Source organism: Sturnira hondurensis, unplaced genomic scaffold, assembly GCF_014824575.4.
Source record: "Sturnira hondurensis isolate 20B ecotype Veracruz unplaced genomic scaffold, ASM1482457v3 Scaffold0005220, whole genome shotgun sequence".
In the NCBI taxonomy this organism is placed as follows: domain Eukaryota; kingdom Metazoa; phylum Chordata; class Mammalia; order Chiroptera; family Phyllostomidae; genus Sturnira; species Sturnira hondurensis.
Window position 1 is genome coordinate 8,508,131 of NW_028077851.1, and position 21,868 is coordinate 8,529,998.

General features: G+C 40.6%; 1 protein-coding gene across 2 annotated transcripts in view; it reads left to right on the forward strand.

Annotated features, from left to right (window-relative positions):
- GLRA2 (glycine receptor alpha 2) overlaps nucleotides 1–21,868 on the forward strand; it is a 175,049-nt gene that overhangs the window by 78,338 nt on the left and 74,843 nt on the right. For both annotated transcript variants that reach the window (XM_037046333.1, XM_037046332.1), the window contains exon 7: nucleotides 1,236–1,450. In XM_037046333.1, the coding sequence (XP_036902228.1) occupies nucleotides 1,236–1,450 (215 nt within the window). The remainder of the gene's footprint in view (nucleotides 1–1,235; nucleotides 1,451–21,868) is intronic.

Genomic DNA, 21,868 nt, shown 5'->3' on the forward strand with positions numbered 1-21,868 from the left:
ATGGGTAATAACAGATCATTGCAAACCCAGAAACACAGCTATTGTGTTCTCCAGTACTGGACAATAATAGGACTTTGGAGGAAAGTCAGCTGGTGGGGATTCAGCGGGCTCTGAAGACAAGCATTGTCAGTAGTGCTGACAGACACATGGGGCGGGGGAAGAATTTAAGTTGGTAGCAACTGTGGGCATCTGTTGTTACCTGGAAGATTATGCCTGCTCAGTACAATTGATGGCTTTTCATACGAATGTCCCAGTTTTGATAGCACAGAAGCTGACTGTACATAGGCAATTGAGACATGATGCTTCGTGCAGTTACTGCTCCGGGTCCCTTGCTGAGCAGAATGGTCCATGAACACTTGTTTCAGCAGTCAACGGTGCTTCCTGCGAAGCAACTGCAACCTGATTCCCAGGGTTCCTCCTGACCAGGAAGACTCCAGCCCTATCTCTTATAACTGGTGTGGACTAAGCCAAATTACCTTCTGGGGCTCTAACTCCCATCCAGTTAAAGAGGGAGAAAGTAGCAAGGATCGGGAACATCTATCTCTCAGCAGTATGTTCAGAGTTTTAATACCTGTATGTGCAAGCTCTTTTATAGGCAGTGTAACATTGTAAACAGATTCTGGAAATATTCTAAATGTCCTCAAGCAATTACCCAAAAGGCTAGGAAACTTTCACAATGACTAGATTATATGCATGGATGATACAAATATGTATTTTCCTCTTGCTATTGTTATTGCAAAAATATACAATTATTCAAATACTTCGGGAGGCCAAGGTGAACTTTACTACTTCAGAGGGCATGGTTTCAAATATTACCTGTTACATGTTGTGCATTATATATTTTATGCTGGATACTATATGCTATACATATGTGATAGGTTATATATTTGATGCTACATAACCCCACGAAATATGAATATTTCATTTCACTATGTCAGTTTATGTCGGTCTTGCAAATTCTGAAGTTCTGTCTAAATAATCAAGGTGCAAAAAGCACAGATTTTTAAAATGAAATATCCCACACAGTTTTGGTCCAGTGACTCCTCAGCTTGCTCACTCTCACACTGTCTTTTTCTGGTTAAGTTGCAAAAAAGTTCAATTGCTTATGCAGGGTGAGCATTTTAGAAAATCTTCCAAATCCATCATAACAGTCTTATTTTGAAAACGATGTGGCAGTCTGTAATAGAAAAGATAAATTCCAATTGCAATTTAAATGGTCATTTCTTGCCTTCCAGGAAAGTTCACCTGCATCGAGGTTAAGTTTCACCTGGAACGCCAGATGGGATATTACTTGATCCAGATGTATATCCCCAGCCTCCTGATAGTTATCTTGTCCTGGGTCTCCTTTTGGATAAACATGGATGCAGCCCCTGCCCGGGTCGCACTGGGCATCACCACGGTTTTAACAATGACCACCCAGAGTTCAGGCTCCAGGGCATCTCTGCCAAAGGTAAGCAAATCTCCTCACTCGTCAACACGTGACCTGAGAAGTTTGTCAAAGGTTTTGTAGGCTGGAGAATTCTGGGAAGACAGAAATGTTTATCATCCTGTGACACTGCTGGAGATGCAAATAAGGTGAGAGAGAATGGAGAGCTGAGTTTGAGAGCATTAGAGATCTGAGACCATGAGGTGACTTTGTAATCAGGTCAATTAGGGGAGAGGGGAATCGGACAGAGAGGACAAATGAGCGGAGGCAGAAACATGGCTCAGGAATTCTGTCAAAGGAGCCCTTGAGTGCTTTTGACCTCATGTTGTTGATGAGCCATTCAGCTGGCAGGAACTGGAGCAAGATTGATGCCACTGAGGCTGTATGGTCAACTTTTTATTGGTGAAGCTATTGCGATTCGTATGCTCGGTAAAGTCACTTACAGTAATAGAAGTTTGAATTAAGCTCCTGGCAGTTTGCACAGAAAAGCCATCTCCATGAGTGTGCATGTACATAATATATAATATTAAGGTGCAGTAAATCATATACATGAATCTTTGTTATGCCTTAATTTCCCATAGTGGCTGACACACTACTGTTTTTGAGTGACACAGATGGCTAGAGAAAGATCAGTGGAGTGGTGGATGTTCTGACAACTGTGGAAGGTTGCCAGAGAAGAGTGGGGTGTATATCAGGGACACATAGACATTTCATGGCAGGTCAAGTAATACTCCATAAGGGCTGCATCGTCTATTGCTATGTAAGGCAAGCCCTCTCTCTGTATTTGGCTAGAGTGCTTAAGCAAGTAATGACCCCTATCCCGCTGGTGAAATGCCCCGGCTCGCCAGAAGTGTGCCTGTGTGTGTTTCCCCCTTTCCCTGAATACACAGAGCCATTGGCTTCAACTTTATGGGAGTCTGAATTCAGTTTCATATTCAGTGTGTACTGCCTCATACTGGTCCGGCAGTCTCTCCAAAACCCAGTTCCAGAAAATAACTGAGATGTAACCCCATATCCTTGATGGCCTGAGCTCAGGTTCAGTTGTGCTGCATTTCACACGATGAGAAATGCTAGATCGTGTGCCGCATTATTTCCCACGTTGGAAGATAAGGTGACATATGCAAGAGGTCTGTGGCTGTAATGGAGATGGACTGGATACTGGGGAAAACAGTTATACAAACTTTTCAAGTGCCTGGCCTCCGAAGATAGATATTAGATGCTGTTTGCTAAGAGAGAAAGGAAGAGATCTGTCTCTGAGACTTTTTATTACCTAGAACAAATAGTACAAAACATCTCTGTCATATTTCTGCTAAAATACTGACAGCCTTTTTTACCAGCTACATAATCACAATGAATTTTACCTACTAGAAACTTTAACCCACACTGTGCCCCCTTCCGAACAGGTCCGTTTGCTTATTTCTCTTTAGTCACTGCCATCACTGTGTGCCATGTCATTAAACCCAGAGCTACAAAACCCTGTATTTTACAATGGAATAGACAGCTGGAGTATTGGTGACAAATTGTATGCAGATAATATCAAAACTAAGACATTTAGCCTCCAACCACTTATGGCTATAAAAATAGTAGCCATTTATTTTCAAAATGGGAGCTTCAGTGTTTGTAAATTTGTCATTCATTCCTACTAGCCATTACAATTCTACATCAGTGGTCAAAACTATTGTTAAATACACGGTCACTGATCAGTGATCTCTGCATGTGGAGATAATCAGGAACCAAGTGAGGGTATAATGGAAACTCACTTTATTCTGAGCTCTTGAACTCACAGTGGTTACCCTTTTGCCATCAGGTTTAGCTTCCTACGTGTATTTTTCTTAGGCTATTATTAAACATGGTTGGCTCTCAGCTCACTGTGGAGAGATGTGACTCATATGGATGACAGTGAGAAAGAAAAATGGGATGAAAAGTGAGTCATGGACAATGAAGAATTGACCCCCCAACACACACACACACAGATACTCATTTTAATTTGTAAAGCCTGCAGTCCCTGAGCAGATGCCATGCTACGCCGACTGTAAAGCTGTCCCGGGGCCCATGGCAACACCCTTCACAGATAGGCATGCGCAGTGTATATTCATGGTAAGAACACATGTTACAGAAAAGATAGAAAACACAGAAAATATCATTAATGTTAGCCATCCAGTTAAGAACTGTTGTTAAGATTTTTGGTGTACTTCCTTCCAGCCTTTATTTTTTCTAGTCACACTTGCAGGCAAACCCATGCAGGTGCACACACAGAAAATTGAGATCTAATTTTTACACAGTTTTACACTATTTCCCATGGTATTAAAAATGCATCATAAACATAATTTTCGAAGACTTAATAGTCTATCTGATGGTAATCATCATTTATTTTACCACCTTGGATATTTAGGATTTCGTTTTTGCCTTTGTAAGTCTGATCATTATAATATATTCGTATATGAGTGTTTGTGTCTTACTGTGTTCTAAAAGGCATATGTACCCAGTTTTGAAATCTTACTTTGTGATGTGAAAAAGAAGGTATGAGGATGATTAGAGTGAATGAGGTCTGTTCTGCAGCGGTGTCCAAGCTTTTGGTGTCTCTGGGCCACCCTGGAAGAAGAGTTGGGTTGGGCCACACGTTAAATACACTGAAGCACATGATCACAAAAAACTCATAATGTTTTAAGTAAATGTATGATTTTGTGTTGGGCTGCATTCACAGCCATCCTGGGATGCATGTGGCCCACGGACTGCAGGTTGGACACCCCTGATGGTAAGATGCCCAATGAGATATATGTTCCATTTGGGCAAAAATGTTGTCTTGTTCATCATGTAAACTTCAGTGTCTAAAATGGTGTGTGACTCAGACTACATGATTGATATATCCTCATCAAATGGACAAAATAAACTATGAACAGCCATGTTCATTAGACCATGTGAGGCCATGTAGAAAATAAAGTAGACTTAAAGTAGAACCCATGGAGAAAAGTTTTACAGAAAAATATTAGAGTGTTCATATATGGAAGAATATCATAATTTTATAACATATACAGTAGAGGAATGGAATTTCTCTAAAGAAGTACAACTACATCTCTCTTTCCAGAAGTTCTCAAGTTGACTTTGGGAAGTGAAGAATATAGCCACAAAGATATATTTTGAAACACAGGCGAGCCTGGATTGAAAACTCAGAACCTCCACTTCACTCATCCTCTCCAAGCCTATTCACTCATTTCTAAAATGAGAATAATATTATCTACCTCTTTCAAAAATTAAATGAGGATGAGATGCAGCATTATCAAGATAACATGTTTTGCCCAGTCAATTCATTCTGGCTATTTTTGCTGTTATTGTTCTCAGTATGATGGGACGTTATATTAGAAGACTCAAAGAGGGCCTTTGGAATAGAAGACAGCACATTCTTTGCACGGCTCATTATTTGGGTATAGTCATCCTGCGAATGAGAGGAGCCAAAGTGTATCATATGATTGTGTGTACACACATGTGTTTTTCATAGGTAGACAGTTTATTGAATAAGTTCCAGAGGGAATGAATAAGAAATGGCTTTGTTTTTTTCCCAATCACTGCCATTAAACATCCTGTTTGTTCTGTTTTCCCTGCCCCTGGAAGACACTTCAGTAAGATGCCATAGATTCTCAATAACTACATGGCAGGCCATTAGACTCAGAATGAACAACTGTGGATTTTACAGTTTAAATAGACAGCTAAAGTATTGGTGGTCCTTTAGATAGCCCACTGTCAGATCTTTATCTATCCTAAAACGAACGTCAGAGTCATGCCCAATACAATGGCCTTTCCCTCCCTTGCCCCCAGCTCAGGCCTGGCCTTTGGCTTGAGGATGTGCAGGGAGGTGGGCACACTGGCTGTTTCTTCCCTTGCTTTTCCAATTCTCTTCCCAATCCTGTTACTTACTTCACTATTATTGAGGGCTGAGGATGAAAGGGAAAAAGTTGTATGTGACTGACACTGTTGTGTTCTAAGTCTTGCTTTCTCTAACAGCAAGCCTCCAAATCCCAATCTTCTTGTGAGTTGAACTTGCATTCTTTAAAAATGTCTGAGGGTCCCACACAGTATACCATTCCTAGATGAATAATGCACTCCCTGGATGATGTTTTACAATCACACCTAAGCTATCGCCTCCTAGCATCACATCCCATGCACCTTCTTACTCCTGGGGTCTCCCTACCAAAGTAGACAGCCCTCCTTGTTGGTATGTTTTCAAGACGATTCACATCTGGCTACCTGCCACACCACCTATTTGGTCCACCAAGAACATGCATCCTTGCCCTACTAAATAGTGGAAATGCAACTTAAATAACTGGTAACCCTTCTATCTTCACCTTACCACTGTGGATCTTCCAGCCAGCCTACATCCTTCACAATGTATCCAGGTGAGAGACAAGCACTGGTGTCCATGTTTGCATACAAAAGCTAAACTACTGAGGACATGTGGCAGGTTCTCCTAGGAATTCTTTTACTCTCTGATGCAGGGCAACTTGGAATCTGAGCAGCTCAGCAAACATATGACATGTGGAAAGATGCCCATTTCTTCCCCTCCAAGGGTGGGGCTGAATAAATCACCTTCTCCCCATCTTTAGGAGAGTAGGGAAATGCCACAGCACTGTGAACATCCACAAAAATCCATTACTTCAATTAATTCTTTTAAAATGTCTAGTCTTTCACAATAGGCTATACAACATAGCCTAGGTGTGTAGGAGGCCCTATCTTATATAAGTGCACTTTGATGTTCCCACAATGATGATGTCATCTAATGATACAATAATAGAATGTATCCCTGTCACTAAGTAATACATGACTGTATAAGTACAATAACAAGGAGGCCTAACCTACACTGGCTGGTGTGGCTCAGTAGATTGAGTGCCAGCCTGTGAACCAAAGTGCCGCCAGTTCAATTCCTAGTCAGGTCATATGCCTGGCTTGTGGGCTGGTCCCTGGTAGGGGATGTGCAAGAGGCAACCACACATTGATGTTTCTCTCCCTCTCTTTCTCCCTCCCTTCTTCCCCTCTCTCTAAAATTAAAAAAAAATAAAATAAAATCTTGAAAAAATAAAGATGCCTAAACTATTAAAAGGAAGAAGGAGAAATGGAGGGAAAGAGGGAGGAAGGAAAGAGGGAAGGAGTCTGAGAAGGAGGGAGAGAAAGAACAACGTTAGGAAAAAGGCCTGAAGGAGGGAGCCTGAGCTGAACCTACCAGACAGATTAAAAAGGTGAAGTAGGAGGAAGTACAGGTTGTTCCAGGCAGTGAGGACTTCCTACTCATATTTGGGCTACACTTACAAAATGAGCTTTTCTAGAAGACAACCTGGGCAGGTTTCCAACATGCTTCACAAAATTTAAACACATTTAAAGTAAGAAATTTGTCTTTATTGATTCCAAGTTCCTTTCCTGCCTTCTTGCCAACCAAAGCCTTTAGTGGTTTTTGCTTTGTATGGTCTGCTTTGGTTTGGTTTGTTTTTTCAGAAGTTCAATCTCTTCTCTAAATACAGGATAATGAAATACCAGCATAATATCTATTCCATAGATACCATAGCATCCAAAGCTGTAAAACTAGTTTTAAAAATATACATCTCTGCCAACCTCCAAGAAACTGTTCAGCTGATAATGTTCTAACCATTTGGAGCGTAAAACCCCTCGTGGCAGACTGAAGGCTGGGCGTGTTGTTGTCTTGCTGACATGCAGGAAACTATCAGGATGGACTGAATAGGAGGCTGTGGGACATCAGGCAGGCTTTGAGGGCAGCCAAACAGCGTTAAACAATTCTTTTCCTTCCCCCTGTATTTGCTATTAGAGCTGAACATGTTGCAGGCACTCCTAAGTATGTCCTGAGTCCTCATTTGTGGCTACAGCCCAGAGACCCAGAGGTGTGCAAGCATTAGTAGGGGACAGTTGGGATGGCACCAGTGCACAGGTGACTCTGACAGGTCCATAACTATCTCCTTGGAACAAAGATCCAGAGGCATCTTTAGGCATTATTAGCTGAGATGCCTTATTTCTTATAGAAGGGAATTCCACCTTACTTTTCAGCCATTTGATCAACTAAGACCAGCTGGACCTTTACAAGCAGCTTCCAAACCCAGGACAGTTTGGAGTTTAAAACAAAAGAGGCCATAGTTCTGCTACATTTGGTCTGGCTTCATTCTTCATGAGAACATTTCTATCCAGAGACTATAGTAAGAGAAACTATGAAAGCCCTAAGACTGGTAGCTATAGAAGTTCTAAAACAAAGATTTGATTGGATGTTTCTTTTAAATCTAAGAAAAAGATAATTGCTTCTTGGTTCAGGTACATGCCCAGCTAAATGGAATGAATTTCCTAGGTATTTCTGGAAAAAGTTGGAAAGTTTTTTTGTTTTATAAAATCAGGATTCCACTAAATTCTTCAATAAAAGATTAAAAAGTCAGAAAGCCCAAGCTTTGGCAAATTGGTCTGCAGGCTGGCTTGGTTTATAGCCAGATGTCTGAATATGTGGGAGACTTCATCATAAACTTTTCTTCTGACATTTCCCAAGCCACAGCAAATCGAAGAGGCATTGATGTAGCAAGTCTGTGATAAAAATATGCAAAGAGATAACGTGGGTGAATTCTCTCAGGACAGAGCTGGGGCATCATTGGCGCTTTAGTTCAAGGATGTTGTTGGCAGCCTTTGCGGGGAAGCTGACAGCCAGAGAAGCTACCCAGGCTATGCTCTTGCTCAAGTCCTAGTAAGGCTCCTAAGTTTTGGGGAAATAGCAATTTGTGGTCCAGGATGATCTTGAACTCTCTTTCCATTTCATAAAAATGGATATAACTCTATCTGGGTCACATAGCCTAAGTGTCTTCAGTTTTTATAACTGCCACATGAGACACAGACATGAAGAAGGAAAACTTCTGACCTTAAGAAAAATGACTTGCACATAAAATAGGAGATGTTAATTCAGTAAAGTAAGGGCAATGTAGTAGGTTTGGTTTATTTGTTTGGTTTGTTTGTTTGACCAAAGTGGCTATAAAAGTTCTCCTCTTTGTATCCATACCTTTAGGGTAATAGCCCTCTCCCACAATGACTCTCAACTTGACCATAAAATTTGCCTTGGCCAGTGGGACTATCACAAGTATGACTTCAACAGAAACTTGAAAAAATGCTTCTGCACTGTAGTTAGGTTTGTGTTGCTGCTCTTGGAGCTTCTACGAACACCACCACGTGATGAGAGACTGGGATAGCCTGCCGAATGATGGATGAGAGACCCACATCCCGGTTATTTCAATTACCAAGATGACAGCCAGTCAACCACCGCTCCATGCTGTGCTCACTGCTCCAGGCACATGGGGCCATTCCTGGGCCTTTACAATGACTGCTGTCTGAATCTGGAAAGCTCAGTCCCCAGATACTGACATGACTGACTGCTACACCTTTTCCAAGTCTTTATTCAAATCTCACCTTTTTAAAAAAAATGTATTGCTGTTCAGATTATAGTTGTCCCACCTTTTTCCCCCCTTGCTCACCCCAACCCCAACCCCCCACTCCCATAGTCAATCCCTGCCAATGTCCATGCTCTTGAGTCCTCTATTCATGTTTCTTTGCTTGCCCTTACCCTCTTTTCCCCCTGTTATCCTCCTCTCCCCTCCCCGCTGGTCACTGACAGTTTGTTCCTTATTTCCATGTCTCCAGTTCTATCTTGCTCACTCATTTGCTTTGTTGATTAGTTTCCACTTCTAGGTGAGATCATATGGTATTTGTCTTTCACTGCCTGGCTTATTTCACTTAGCATAATGCTCTCCAGTTCCATCCATGCTGTTGAAAAGGGTAGGAGCTCCTTCTTTCTTTCTGCTGTGTAGTATCTATCACGTAGAAATACCATCATTTATTGATCCACTCACTTACTGATGGGTACTAAGGCTATTCCCAGCACTTGCCCATTGTAAATAATGCTGCAATGAATTTTGGGGTACACAGGTCCTTATGGATTGGTGATTCAAGATTCTTAGGGTATAGTCCCAGAGGTGGGGATGCTGGATCGAAAGACAGTTCTAGCTTTAGTTTTCTGAGGAAATTTCATACTGTTTTCCACAGTGGCTGCCTCAGTCTGCATTCCCACCAACAGTGCACTAGGGTTCCCTTTTTTCCATGTCCTTGCCAGCACTTGTTGTTTGTTCATTTATTAATGATGGCCATTCCGACAAGTGTGAGGTGATATCTCATTGTGGTGTTTATTTGCATATTGCTAATGGCTAGTGATGTTGAGCATTCTTTCATGTGTCTCTGGGCTCTCTGTATGTCCTCCTCGGAGAAGTGTCTGTTCAGGTCCTTTGCGCATTTTTTAATTGGGTTGCTTGTCTTCCTGGTGTGGAGTCCTGTGAGTCCTTTGTATATTTTGGAGATCGAACCCTTGTCCGAGGTATCATCAGCAAATATGCTTTCCTATACAGTTGGTTCCCTTTCCATTTTGCTTATGTTTTCTTTAGCCATGCAGAAGCTTTTTAATTTGATACAGTACCATTTGTTTATTCTTTCCTTTATCTCCCTTGTCCTAGGGGATGTATCAGTAAAATATTGCTGTGTGGAATATCTGAGATTTTCCTGCCTATGTTCTCCTCTAGGATTTCTAAGGTGTCAAATTATGCCTTCTTAACAAGGCCTGCTCTGGCCGTTATCACTTCACCACGCCTCATCAGCACTTCGAATGGACTCAACTTTTCAATTCTATGTTTTGTTTCCCTACTGAATTTACTACCTTATAGCAACACCATGATTTATATGAAACTCTACTATGGGTTATGTTTATCATACATTGTCTGTTTCCCTTAGCTTGACTATGAGCTCCACAAAAGCAAAAATCTGTATCTGGCTTGTGCCCCACAACAGCATCTAGCCTATAGTATATTCTCAATAAATGTTTGTTGGTTGAGAGAATGAGTGAATATATACATCTCTAAAGCCTAGTCACTGAGAAAAATCCCACTAACCTTTCTCTAGGATACCTTAACCCAGTATACTTTACCACAGAGAATCCTGATTGCCTACATTATGTGACTCTAACATAATAATACTTTTATATAAAAGTTTCACTTCTCTGATTATATTAAGTAGTATTACATTCATTTTTCCTTGATAGCTATTTCTTATAGGCAATCTAACCAAAGAGTAGTAATAAAACAGCAATGGTTCGGCCCTGGCTGGTGTAGTTCAGTGGACTGAGCATGGGCCTGTGAAGCAAAGGGTCACCGGTTTAATTCCCAGTCAGAGCACATGCCTGGGTTGCAGGCCAGGTCCCCAGTGGGGGACACATGAGAGGCAACCACACATTGATGTTTCTCTCCCAACCTTTCTCCTTCCCTTCCCCTCTTTCTAAAAATAAATAAATAAAATATTTTAAAAAAACAGCAATGGTTAGGATGAGAGGGCATCTAGATGGGCTATTTCTATCTCTGTTTTCCTTCCTCGGCACAGTCACAACCGATTTGGAGGTTTCTCAGTGTGCCAATGCAAGTGTCTATTTGCCCTCCTCGCTCCTCTAGTGTGTTTGAATGCAAGCAGATTTTAAAATTCTGATTTTAAAGGCATTCACGTGTGTCCTGGTCTGAGCTCTCTACAGCCACTCTGGACCAGAGGAACGGTCCCATATGCTTTCATGGGGGCCCAAATATCAGAAAATATTCCCTCTTCTTCTTTTTTTAAAAGATTTTATTCATTTATTTTTTTAGACAGAGGGGAATGGAGAGAGAAAGAGAGGGAGAGAAACATCAATGTGCGGTTGCCACTCGCATGCCCCTCACCGGGGACCTGGCCCGCATCCGAGGCATGTGCCCTGATGAGGAATTGAACCTGCAACCCTTTGGTCCACAGGCTCGCATTCAATCCACTGAGCAACACCAGCCAGGGATAAAGTGGCCCAGATTACTTTAATTTGTAGCCATGGCTGAGGACTGTGGCTCTAAGTCTTGTTGTTGTCTGGGGAAATGCTCTCACTGTGTTCACATGCACAGAATATATATTTAAACTTCACAACGACACTATAAACTGGATATTACTACTATCTTCAGTTTGTAGATGAGGATACTAAGGCACAAAGGTCTTGAGTAACTCGCTCAAATTCACACAGAGCTAGACCTTGACGCAGGCAGTCGACTCTGAGTTGGTACGATTAATCACTATGCCACACCATCCTTCAGAGTTAACAGTTCCTTCTCCATGCCTGGCACTGTGTCAAACCCTTCACATAGGTTGTCTCACAGCACACAGATGATGGAAGTACTCTTTTGCATCACCACTTTCCAGGTAGGAAAACTGAAACCTAAAGAGGTTAAGCCATTTGCCCACAGTTATGTTTCTACCAAGTGAAATGGGGATTCAAACCACTGATCAATTCAAATGTTCCCAAAGGAAGAACTAAGAACTTTCAGTTCCAGCATACTGTCCATGTCAGGCTAACTACAGGTGGAAGGTTTTGACTGTGAGAGGTTATTTTCCAGCCTCTGAAACCCCCGTCTTTTGTCTACATGTATTGCATTCACTGTGGATCATATGCAGTTGGCACCTCTGTTTGTTGTTTTGATGACAAGACAATGCTTGCCTGATTGCCCTTTCTTCTTTCCTATTACGGATGTTATAATGGCTCCTGAGGCTTCCATTACACAGTCTCCCTCAACAGACTTTCTAACTGAACTCAGTTGCTGTTTATTGCTTCTATCAGCTATAGCCATTCTAACCATCCTTTTCATCAACTGACAGATATGATTACGTTAAGAGCTCAATCAGATAAAACTCATTATGCATCATTTAATGGAAGCTAAAAGGTTTTAACAAAAGCAGATTGGGTGGCCATCAACAATAAAATGGTTAAATTGTGGTCCATTCACACAATGAAATACTAGATGGAAACCAAAATGTAAGAACTGCAATTACACATAACAGAGATAAATCTCTCAAATCAAATGCTGAGGAAAAGTTAACAAGCACAAAACATTCACAGACAAAATTAATCTATGGTATTAAACCAGGATGCTGGCTGGATCTGGCAAGTATACAAGTATATGGTGCTTCAGAGGCACGTCGTGTTTTATTCCTTGACCTAGGTTGTGGTTATATGGGCGTGTTCATTTTGTAGTGATTCATTAAACTGTACAGTTATGATCCTGGTACCCCCTTTTGCAATACGAGTGGGAAATTTTGTGTATAAAAGCATGGACAAGGTTTGCTTGGTAAAGCGAAGAAATACAGGTTCGCTTATTAAGCTCACAGAAGTATTTTGGTCCTGGTACTTTTAAATATTTTAATAAAAATGTTTTAAACATCTAGCCCTGGCTAGTGTGGCTGTGGATTGAGTACAGGCCTGTGAACCAAGCAGTAACCAGTTTGATTCCCAGTCAGGGCACATGCCTGGGTTACAGATGAGGTACCCAGTGAGGGGCATGCGAGAGGCAACCACACACTGATGTTTCCCTCCCTCTCTATCTCCCTCCTTTCCCCTTGCTCTAAAAATAAATAAATAAATAAATTTAAAAAGTTTAAAAATCTAGATTGCACTAATAGTGAATAAATAATAGAGAGTACTCATACACTATAGGCAGTTTCCTCTTCTTCCTTTTTCAGAATAAATGTAACAGAAGCTGATATTTATTGACTGTAGGTTCTATACCTGTACTAAGGGCTCCTCATTCACACTCGTATATTATGTGATCCTCTCCACAACCAGTGACCTAGGCATTATTGGTCCCACTTTCTAGATAAATAAATCGAGACTCAAGATTATACATCTAATAAGTGCCAAAGCTAAAATTAATTGGACCCTTAACTCTACTCCTCTCTTACTATGCTACTCTCCTTCACATTTTATACTCATTAATGGCCCCTCAGCCTTCAAAATGGATATCCTTTTTATGCCTGTTACCATTTCAGGAGTGTCCAAATTTTGGCACCTCTGTGCCACCCTGGAAGAAGAATTGTCTTGGGCCACACATTAAATACATTGCAACATGTAATCACAAAAGAAAATCTCATAATGTTTTAAGTAAACTTACAATTTCGTGTTGGGTGGCATCCATAGCCATCCTGGGCTGCACATGGCCTGCAGGCCACAGGTTGGACACCCCAGATATGGTTGACAGTTGGTTGATGGCACTCAAAGGAATCTGTAACACAAATAATCCTCCACATTCTTAAATTATACTTCATAGTTTTGAGCAATAATCTCCATCCAGTTCTGACTTCTCCCGGGAACAGTCCCATCTTTTATTTTGCTCCCCATTGCTGTCTCCGGCTCACTTTCTAAACAATCCTTTTTATGGAATTGGAAATTAACAGTCCTCTTGTCATTAGTGAGAATCTGGAAGTACTAGACACTAAAGAAAAATTGGTACTTAATCATATTTCTCGCCCTATGTAACCCTAATGAAAAGACCCCTTTAAAAATGAGTTGGCATTTTGTAACTGGCTCTAATTGAAAGCCATTTTCCTTTACCCTAAATTGTATTATTGGTTCCAAACCACGTTCATGCATCGCTCTTTTGGTGGGGCTCCACAGAAAGTATGCTCTGCAAATCTGAGAATATGTGTTATAGGATTAGTCTTTTCTCATCCATTCCATTTAATTACTATTCATAGTATATCCTATATTCTAAGACATACTCTTTCTTATTTTCACAGGCTCTGAATTTAGGTTGCAGCTTAAAGTGGAAGACAAATCAGGGTTTAATGGAAGGTGTCTGTCTTCCTTAGTGGTGTGTCAAATCATGGTGCATTTTACAATCACTGGCATCTTAGATCTAATGAACTACTGTACTGAACTTCTTTTAGAGCCAGCCATTATGCTTGGTACTAATCATACAAAGTGAGTCAAAGAGACACACTCCCAGACCTCAGAGAGCTCACATCCCACTGGAGTAACAAATATTGAGCATGTCATTGGCTGATAATACTTATTAAGAAGTAACCCAGGTATCAAGGAATCATGTAACAAGCATCCAAAAGGCTTTTCCCAAGGGACTGAAGTCTAGGTGAGACTTGAAGTATAAGATGTGCCTAGATGATGTGGCAGAGGATGATCCCAGAGGAGGAAGATGCAAGTATGTAGGATTCGAGGTTGGGAAGATCCCAGCAACAAGGGAGAGATGGATTGGATAGGGTATTGTCTACAGGAGTGAAAAGAAATGGATACATCTGAGATAAATTTTAGAGACAGAATTAATGGGACACAGTGATTGACTATATATATATATATATATATATATATATATATATATATATATGGCATTGCTGGAGCCAAAAATGAAGGCAAAGTGGAGTATTGGAGGAGAACTCATCTTAAGGGAATTAAAGACGAGGGTTCATAGGCCTGAGCAAAGGACAACATCTCATGATTGGGAGAACTAGGAGTTTTGAGTATAGCCTGGGACCTGTGCCTCAGACTGCAGTACCAGGTGAGGACGGCTGGAGGAACAATGGAAAAGCATCCTCCACAAAGCAGTGGGAACACAAGAAGCACCGATGTGTAGCTTACACACCAAAGAACAGTGTCACTGGATGCAAAAGTATCCTTCCGAATTCAGGGTTACTGTCAGCGCACAATGGATCAAGCAGTGCCCACCTGAACCAGAGAAGTAGTGGGGGAGTCCCCTGGTGTCAACAGAAAACAGTAATGGCAGCTCCACTGTTGTGACCCCTCCAACCTGTGGGTCCATGACCTCACAGGAAATCCCACCCAGGGGTTTCTTAATTAGATGTTGAGATCATTGAGCTTTTCTCTCTTTCTATCTTCTTCCTAATTCCCTGGGGTTTACTGGCTCTTTCCAACCTCAGCTCCCACCCTGTGAACTCCAGCTTCTGTGCTCTCTCCATCTCTTCAGTTTTGGGAGTTTGTTGAGCTCTGCCTAGGTTCATCCACTCTGCATCATGACCTGCCAACTCTCTCAAGTTAGCAAGCTGGAGCCAGAGCAGGACTGATGTCATTTGTTTTCCATGTTTCGGGGAATTGCTGTCTTTTTGCCTAATGTCTCATGCCTTAAAAACGACCTTTTCATGTTTTGTCCCGATTTTTGTAATTAATTCAGGATAGAGGGTAAATCTGGTCCCTGTTACTCCATCCTGCCCATAAGTAGAAGTTAATGCCATGGTTTTGAATCCTTATTTTTTTTTAAAAAAAATTGACATGGGATGTAAATAAATTGAATGTGACAACTCAGATAATTGAAATAATTATCAGAACCAGCATTAGCTTGTAAATGCTAAGAGCACAGTTGTTCTAATCAATGAAGACCACATTTACTAAATAAATGGTCTATGAACTCTAAGACTGAGAACAAATGTTTTGTAAAAACATTAATAATTGGTATGTATGGGCACAAATAGTATCTTGGGGGGGGGGTACATCAGTTTTGCTCTACAAACTGTTTCATCAAAAGATTTGCTTCCAAGCATTATATTCAAACATGCTTAGGCCCATAATTAACTAATTATTCTTAATTCTTTTTCCACACTCTGGACTGCTTTCTGACGAGAGGACCTTATCTCCTGTTCAGAAACTTCTCTTGATGTGTTAATTTCCCTTAACTGCTTGCCCCCCTGGATGTTCTCACTTAAAACACATAGCTATTTACTTACTTGAAATGGGCTTCATTCACCTGGCTGGTGTGGCTCAGTGAAGTGAGCACTGGCCTGCTGACCAAAGGGTCACCAGTGCGATTCCCAGTCAGAGCACATGCCTGGGTTGTGGGCCAGGTCCCAGCTAGGGGGCGCTTGAGAGGCAACCACACGTTGATTTTTTTTCCTTCCTCTCTCCCTCCCTCTTCCTCTCTCTAGAAATAAAGAAATAAATTTAAAAAACATTTTTAAAAAACATGTGGTAGAATTACAATAAGAAGAAATGACAGGGGAAGACCTGAAATAAATACCGGAGATGAGTAAGCACTGGAGATGTGGGGGACAAAAGAGTCCTACTCAGCTGGAATGTTAGTTATCCACACAGGGAGATGTGAAGTCAGAAAATGTAAGCCCTTCAGATTGTCCCAGACAGAAATAATGTCTTCCTTTTCTAGAGTGGTTAAGCTCCTTCCTTTGGTCCTTTATCTCATTCTGCCTTATATTATGGTTATTTTTGCACTTTCCTTTGTTCCCCTGCTAGACAATCTTGACATTTAGGGCAATGGTTATATAGTGCTCATTTTCGAATCTCCACTGTTTCTAGCACAGATATGAAACTCAGCAGTAGAGCAAAATTATCTGTGGAATTAATAAATGAAACCATCCACTTCAGCCCAAACCATTTGGGCTTACTAACTAGACCCTGAGGCCCTGCAGAAAGAGTTTAAAGACCAGCTGACAGACAAGGAGTGGAAATGCTCACTTGTTACAACACTAGCACCTTTATTTTCAACAAGAGGTTTGGTAAGAGAGTTTGCAATGGATTAGTTCCTTTGATTTCTTCATCATGTAGATCTGACCATAATTAGTAGCCACTTGAAATACAGCTTCTAAGTTGTAATTCTCTACAGTCTATTTCGAAGAGAAAATCCATAAGGATAAGTACTGGGGTTTTATTTTTTAATCAAAAGGTTAATTAAGTGAATTAATCTTTACATTTGAATACATCTTTGCATGAAATTTTGAATAAATAATTTAAATGGGTTAACATTAAATCAGTATGGTATTAACATGAATAATAAAGCTGAGGAAATCAGTAAAAATCTTATGTATTCTATTAATTATGTAACAGCAGACAAAATTGCCCATGGCAAATTTAACCTGAGAGGACAGGAGAGCTGAAAAAGATTCTGAAATCCGCCTCTAATGGCTGGTATCTGCATAGAAATGATTTTGTAAAATGTATAGTGTTCCGCAAAGACATGGGTTTTAAGCAGTTTTTTAAAGAAAAGAATTAAGCAGTTAGCATTTAAATGAACCTTCTGAACTACAGTGAGGGTAAATAACTGTAGAATCATATATTAACTTTGCCGCGTCCACTGAGGAAAGGAAGATAGACAGCAAAACTGGAACTTGAGCACGTGTGTGTGGCTGAGACAAGAAGTCCGGAATCATTTAATGAAGATTTCTGGGCGCAAATGGTGACACCATCCATCAGCAGGATCTGTTAATATAAGTGTATGTGAGATGTGGGTGGTGGCTTATGAGTAGGAATGCTTCTTTCGTTAGTAAGTGTCACCATAAACAAATAAGAGAAACATCAGGGCCAGGGTCTATGTTACTATTCAGAAGAAAATGGACCATAAAAGGAGAATGCACGCTTCAAACAATGAGAATGCAAGACAAGTTCGGCCGTGGTCTTTGACAGTCTCCAGAGAGTGTTAATTTCCTCTTTATGTGAAACTAATAGGTCATATGAAATGTGTGTCTCATGTTATCTCTATTAGAAACAATTCCTCGGGAGAAGCTTTGAACATGCCTCTCATCTAGAAATCATGGGGATCAGATATTGCAGTTTGATTTGAAAGCACAGACACACTTTCCCTAGTGCCCAGGTAGAATCACTGCTCCTGGTCTTCCCTGGCCATCCCAACACTGGGTTTAAGGACAAAGAAAGAAAACTGTAATGTGAAAGATATGTCAAAGAGACATAAAAACCACCTGAATGAGTGCCGGGGGTCAAAGCTAGAACAATTTAAGAAACAAAATTAACAATATAGTATTCAATTATAACCCAGGTCATAAAATAAATAACCATGAGTCCATACCGATATAAACAAATGACTGGATAAAAATAGTTGAGGGCGGTTGATAAATTTCTCATGCAGAAGTATTCTAAATGATTTACGTAGATAGTTAACCCTAAAGGAGTTGGGATGTAACTCTCCCCCTGAATACTGGTTGAGCAGAGTGACTTCCTTCTAAAGACAGCAAGGAAAGGGGAAAAAAGAATACCTTCACAGTGAAGAATCCTGGTACACACTGCCTCAGTCAGAAGGTCAACAGCATCAACAGTGACATTGTGTTGACAGTATACACCCTTGATAATAGGATGAGAAGGGAACTTGAACTCCATAGTCTTCTTCCCCCAAACCTAGAACCCTGGTGATCTTGGGAAAAACATCAGTTAGTTTCTAGCAGAGGGGAATTCCATAAAATGCCTAATCACTAAGCCCCAAACTGCCAAGGTCATAAAAAAACAAGTCTGAGAGATGGTCACAGCCCATAGAAGCCTGGGGAGAGACAATGATTTAATGTAATATGGCATCCTGGATGGTAGAGATGGACACCATCAACAAAAAGTAGATAAAAACTAAAGTATCACAATTGGTCCATTAGGTGGAACAAATGGACCATAGCAGTCAGATATTAACATTACAGAAAACTGAGTGTAGGGTATGCTGAAATTACCTGTGTTATCTTTGCCCTTTCTATAAATACAACATTACTCTAAACCTTTAAACATATTTAAAAAGTGATATCGATTTTTAAACAACTGAAATGTCTTGTAGAATCTAAGAATTGATATGTGCCTGAGCATCCAACCTGGATTAGAGTGGATTAGAGAAATGGAAAGGGCTACGGGAATCCTCTCTCTCTCTCTAAATAAGAGACCTAATTTGTTCTATTCTCTTCCTCTTTTTATCTCTTATCCCCACAGGGTAGAAAGCCTGACCATAGACAATGCCAGGATGTTGTATAATCCCAGACACCTGAAGAGGGACTGCTCTGTCTTTCTTTATGGCCTATTTCCAATTCTCAGAGGAAAAGGACTTGGAACAGGCGTCCACCTCTCTTTCCATTAGTTGTCATAAGCAGGTTCAAGGAAAGGACTCTGATTAGCCTAGCTTAGGCTGCCTGTTCACGCTGGACCAATCATTTTCCATCAAGGAAATAGAGTTATAAGCCCAGAGACCCTCCCCTGTGGATGATGGGAAGCCACAGGGAGGTGGAGGCGAAGAAGAGAAGGATTTCCTCAAAGGGTGGAGAGCAGAAGAGGGCAGGGTAGCTCCCACCCAATAAAGGAATGGCCATAAAGCATCTGAGATTGACAGGGGAGCACAGACTTAATATGAAACATCAACATTTAGCATTTCTGAAAACGCACAGGTCCAAAATCCCTTACCCACACTTGTGAAATCCTCAAAGCTCTGAAAACCAAAAGGTTTTCTGTAGCTCATTTGGCAGCAAACTGGCATTGGAACTGATGGGAAGGTAATTATAGGCTCTACATATTTAGTGTGAATATTCATACTGTTTGCCAAAGAAATGTTAATGTGTTTGATTATAGGGTCTTCCCTAAGCCCCACTAGGAGTAAATAATATGTAATAAAATGTGTATATGACAGTATTACCTTAATAAAACCTGAAAAAACCTGAATTACAGTGCTTAACAACTCCCACAGGTTTCATATAAGGGAAACATATATAATAGTACACATATGGAAGAACATAAATATCAATTTACATGTAGCTCTGAAAACATGAGCCACAAAAATAAAAATCATACAAGAAAGAAAAAAAAACTTTAAAACACTGAAAGGAAAATACACAACATCTATGCTAGTTTTAAAGGATAGGCTAATTCTATTAATAATAACACCTTATTTTTACATAATCTCTTTTACATTAGTTTTTAATTACCAAAACAATTCTTGGACATAAACAAGTCAAATACTATTCCTGCTGTTTATGGGTAAGAGAGAGGGGTACCCAGGGAGGGTTTCACTAGATAAAGTGTAAGGTGACAATTGCATGTCTCCTATCCACAAATCCAATGCCCTTGAACTCTAGCACTCTGTGTCAGATGGAAAAGGGATTACTGAATTGGCACTTTCAGCATGTAGGTAAGAGCACACCAAGCTACTTACTACGTGGTTTCTTTGAAGTATTGAGGCCTATGAAAAGAAAGGTTTGAATCGGCGTTTCAGGATTCTTAGGGTAGAGTCCCACCAATGGAATTGCTGAGTCAAAAGGTAGTTTCATCTTTAGTTTTCTGAGGTAATTCTATCCCGTTTTCCATGGTGGCTGCACCAGTCTGCATTCCCACCAACAGTACACTAGGGTTCCCTTTTCTATGTATCTTCACTGGCGCTTGTTTGTTGATTTGTTTATGATGGCCATTCTGACCAAGGTGAAGTGGTTATCTCACTGTGATTTTAATTTGCATCTCTCTGATGGCTATTGATGTTGAGTGTCCTTTTATATGTCTCTGGGCCCTCTCTATGTCCTCTTTGGAGAAGTGTCTGTTCAGGAGCTTCACCCATTTTTTAATTGGATTGTTTGTCTTCCTGGTGTGGAGTCATGTGAGTTCTTTATATAATTTGGAGACCAAACCCTTGTCCAAGGTATCATTGGCAAGTATATTTTTCCATATGATTGATTCCTTTTCATTTTGATGATGGTTTCTTTAGCTGTGCAGAAGCTTTTTATTTTGATGTAGTCTCATTTGTTTATTGTTTTCTTTACATCCATTGCTCTAGGGGACATATCAGTGAAAATATTGCTCAATGGAATATCTGAGATTTTCCTGCCTATGTTCTCCTCTAGGACTTTTGTGGTGTCACGACTTATATTTAAGTCCTTTATCCATCTTGAGTTTATTTTCCTGTATGGTGTAAGTTGGTGGTCATGTTTCATTTTTGTGCACATACCTCTCCAGATGTCACAACACCATTTGTTGAAGAGTCTATTTTTACTACATTTTATGCTCCTGGCCCCTTTCATGAATATTAGCCATACAGACATGGGTTTATTTCTGGGCTCTCCATTCTGTTCCATTGATCTATGTGTCCATTCTTTTTTTTTTTTTTTACAGTTTTTTTGTTTGTTTTTTTCCAATTTTTTTATTTAATTATTTTTCAAGTACAGTTTTCTGTCTATTACTCCCATCCCATCCCACCCCCCATCTTCCCCCCTCCCTCCCATTTCCACCCTTCTCAGTTGTCCATGTATCCTTTATATAGGTTCCTCTAAGTCCCTCCCTTATTTCCCCTGAAATTCCCTCCCCTCTCCCCTCTGGTCACTGTCATTCTTATGCCAGTACCAGTCTGTTTTGATTACAGTGGCCTTGTAATATAGTTTGATGTCAGGCATTGTGATCTCTCCTACCTTGTTCTTTCAAAATTGTTGAAGCTATTCAGGGTTGTTTATGGTTCCATATAGGGCAGGGGAGAGTAATGGTAGAAAACTGGGGACAACTGTAATTGAACCATAAAACAATTAAAAAATGAAAAGGTGTGTTGGCCAAGGATCCTTGGGAAGGGTGGTGGTGAGGCAGTCTTCTGCAGTACAATAAAATAGCCAGGGTTCAGATTTCCTTGGATCTGAATGCCTTGTTAGCTGTATGTTCCCTTGGTCAAGCCAGTGATAGGATAGCTACCTCTTAAGGCTGCTGGTCTGTCTTTCATAACATAGTCTGTAAGTCAAGTCTTACATGGTATATTCTACAAAAGATAGTTCTCTTCTCTTTTCCTTCAAACTCCAGTCCATCTTTCTCAGGATGCCACCCAAACTTTCCTTCCCAGGTGA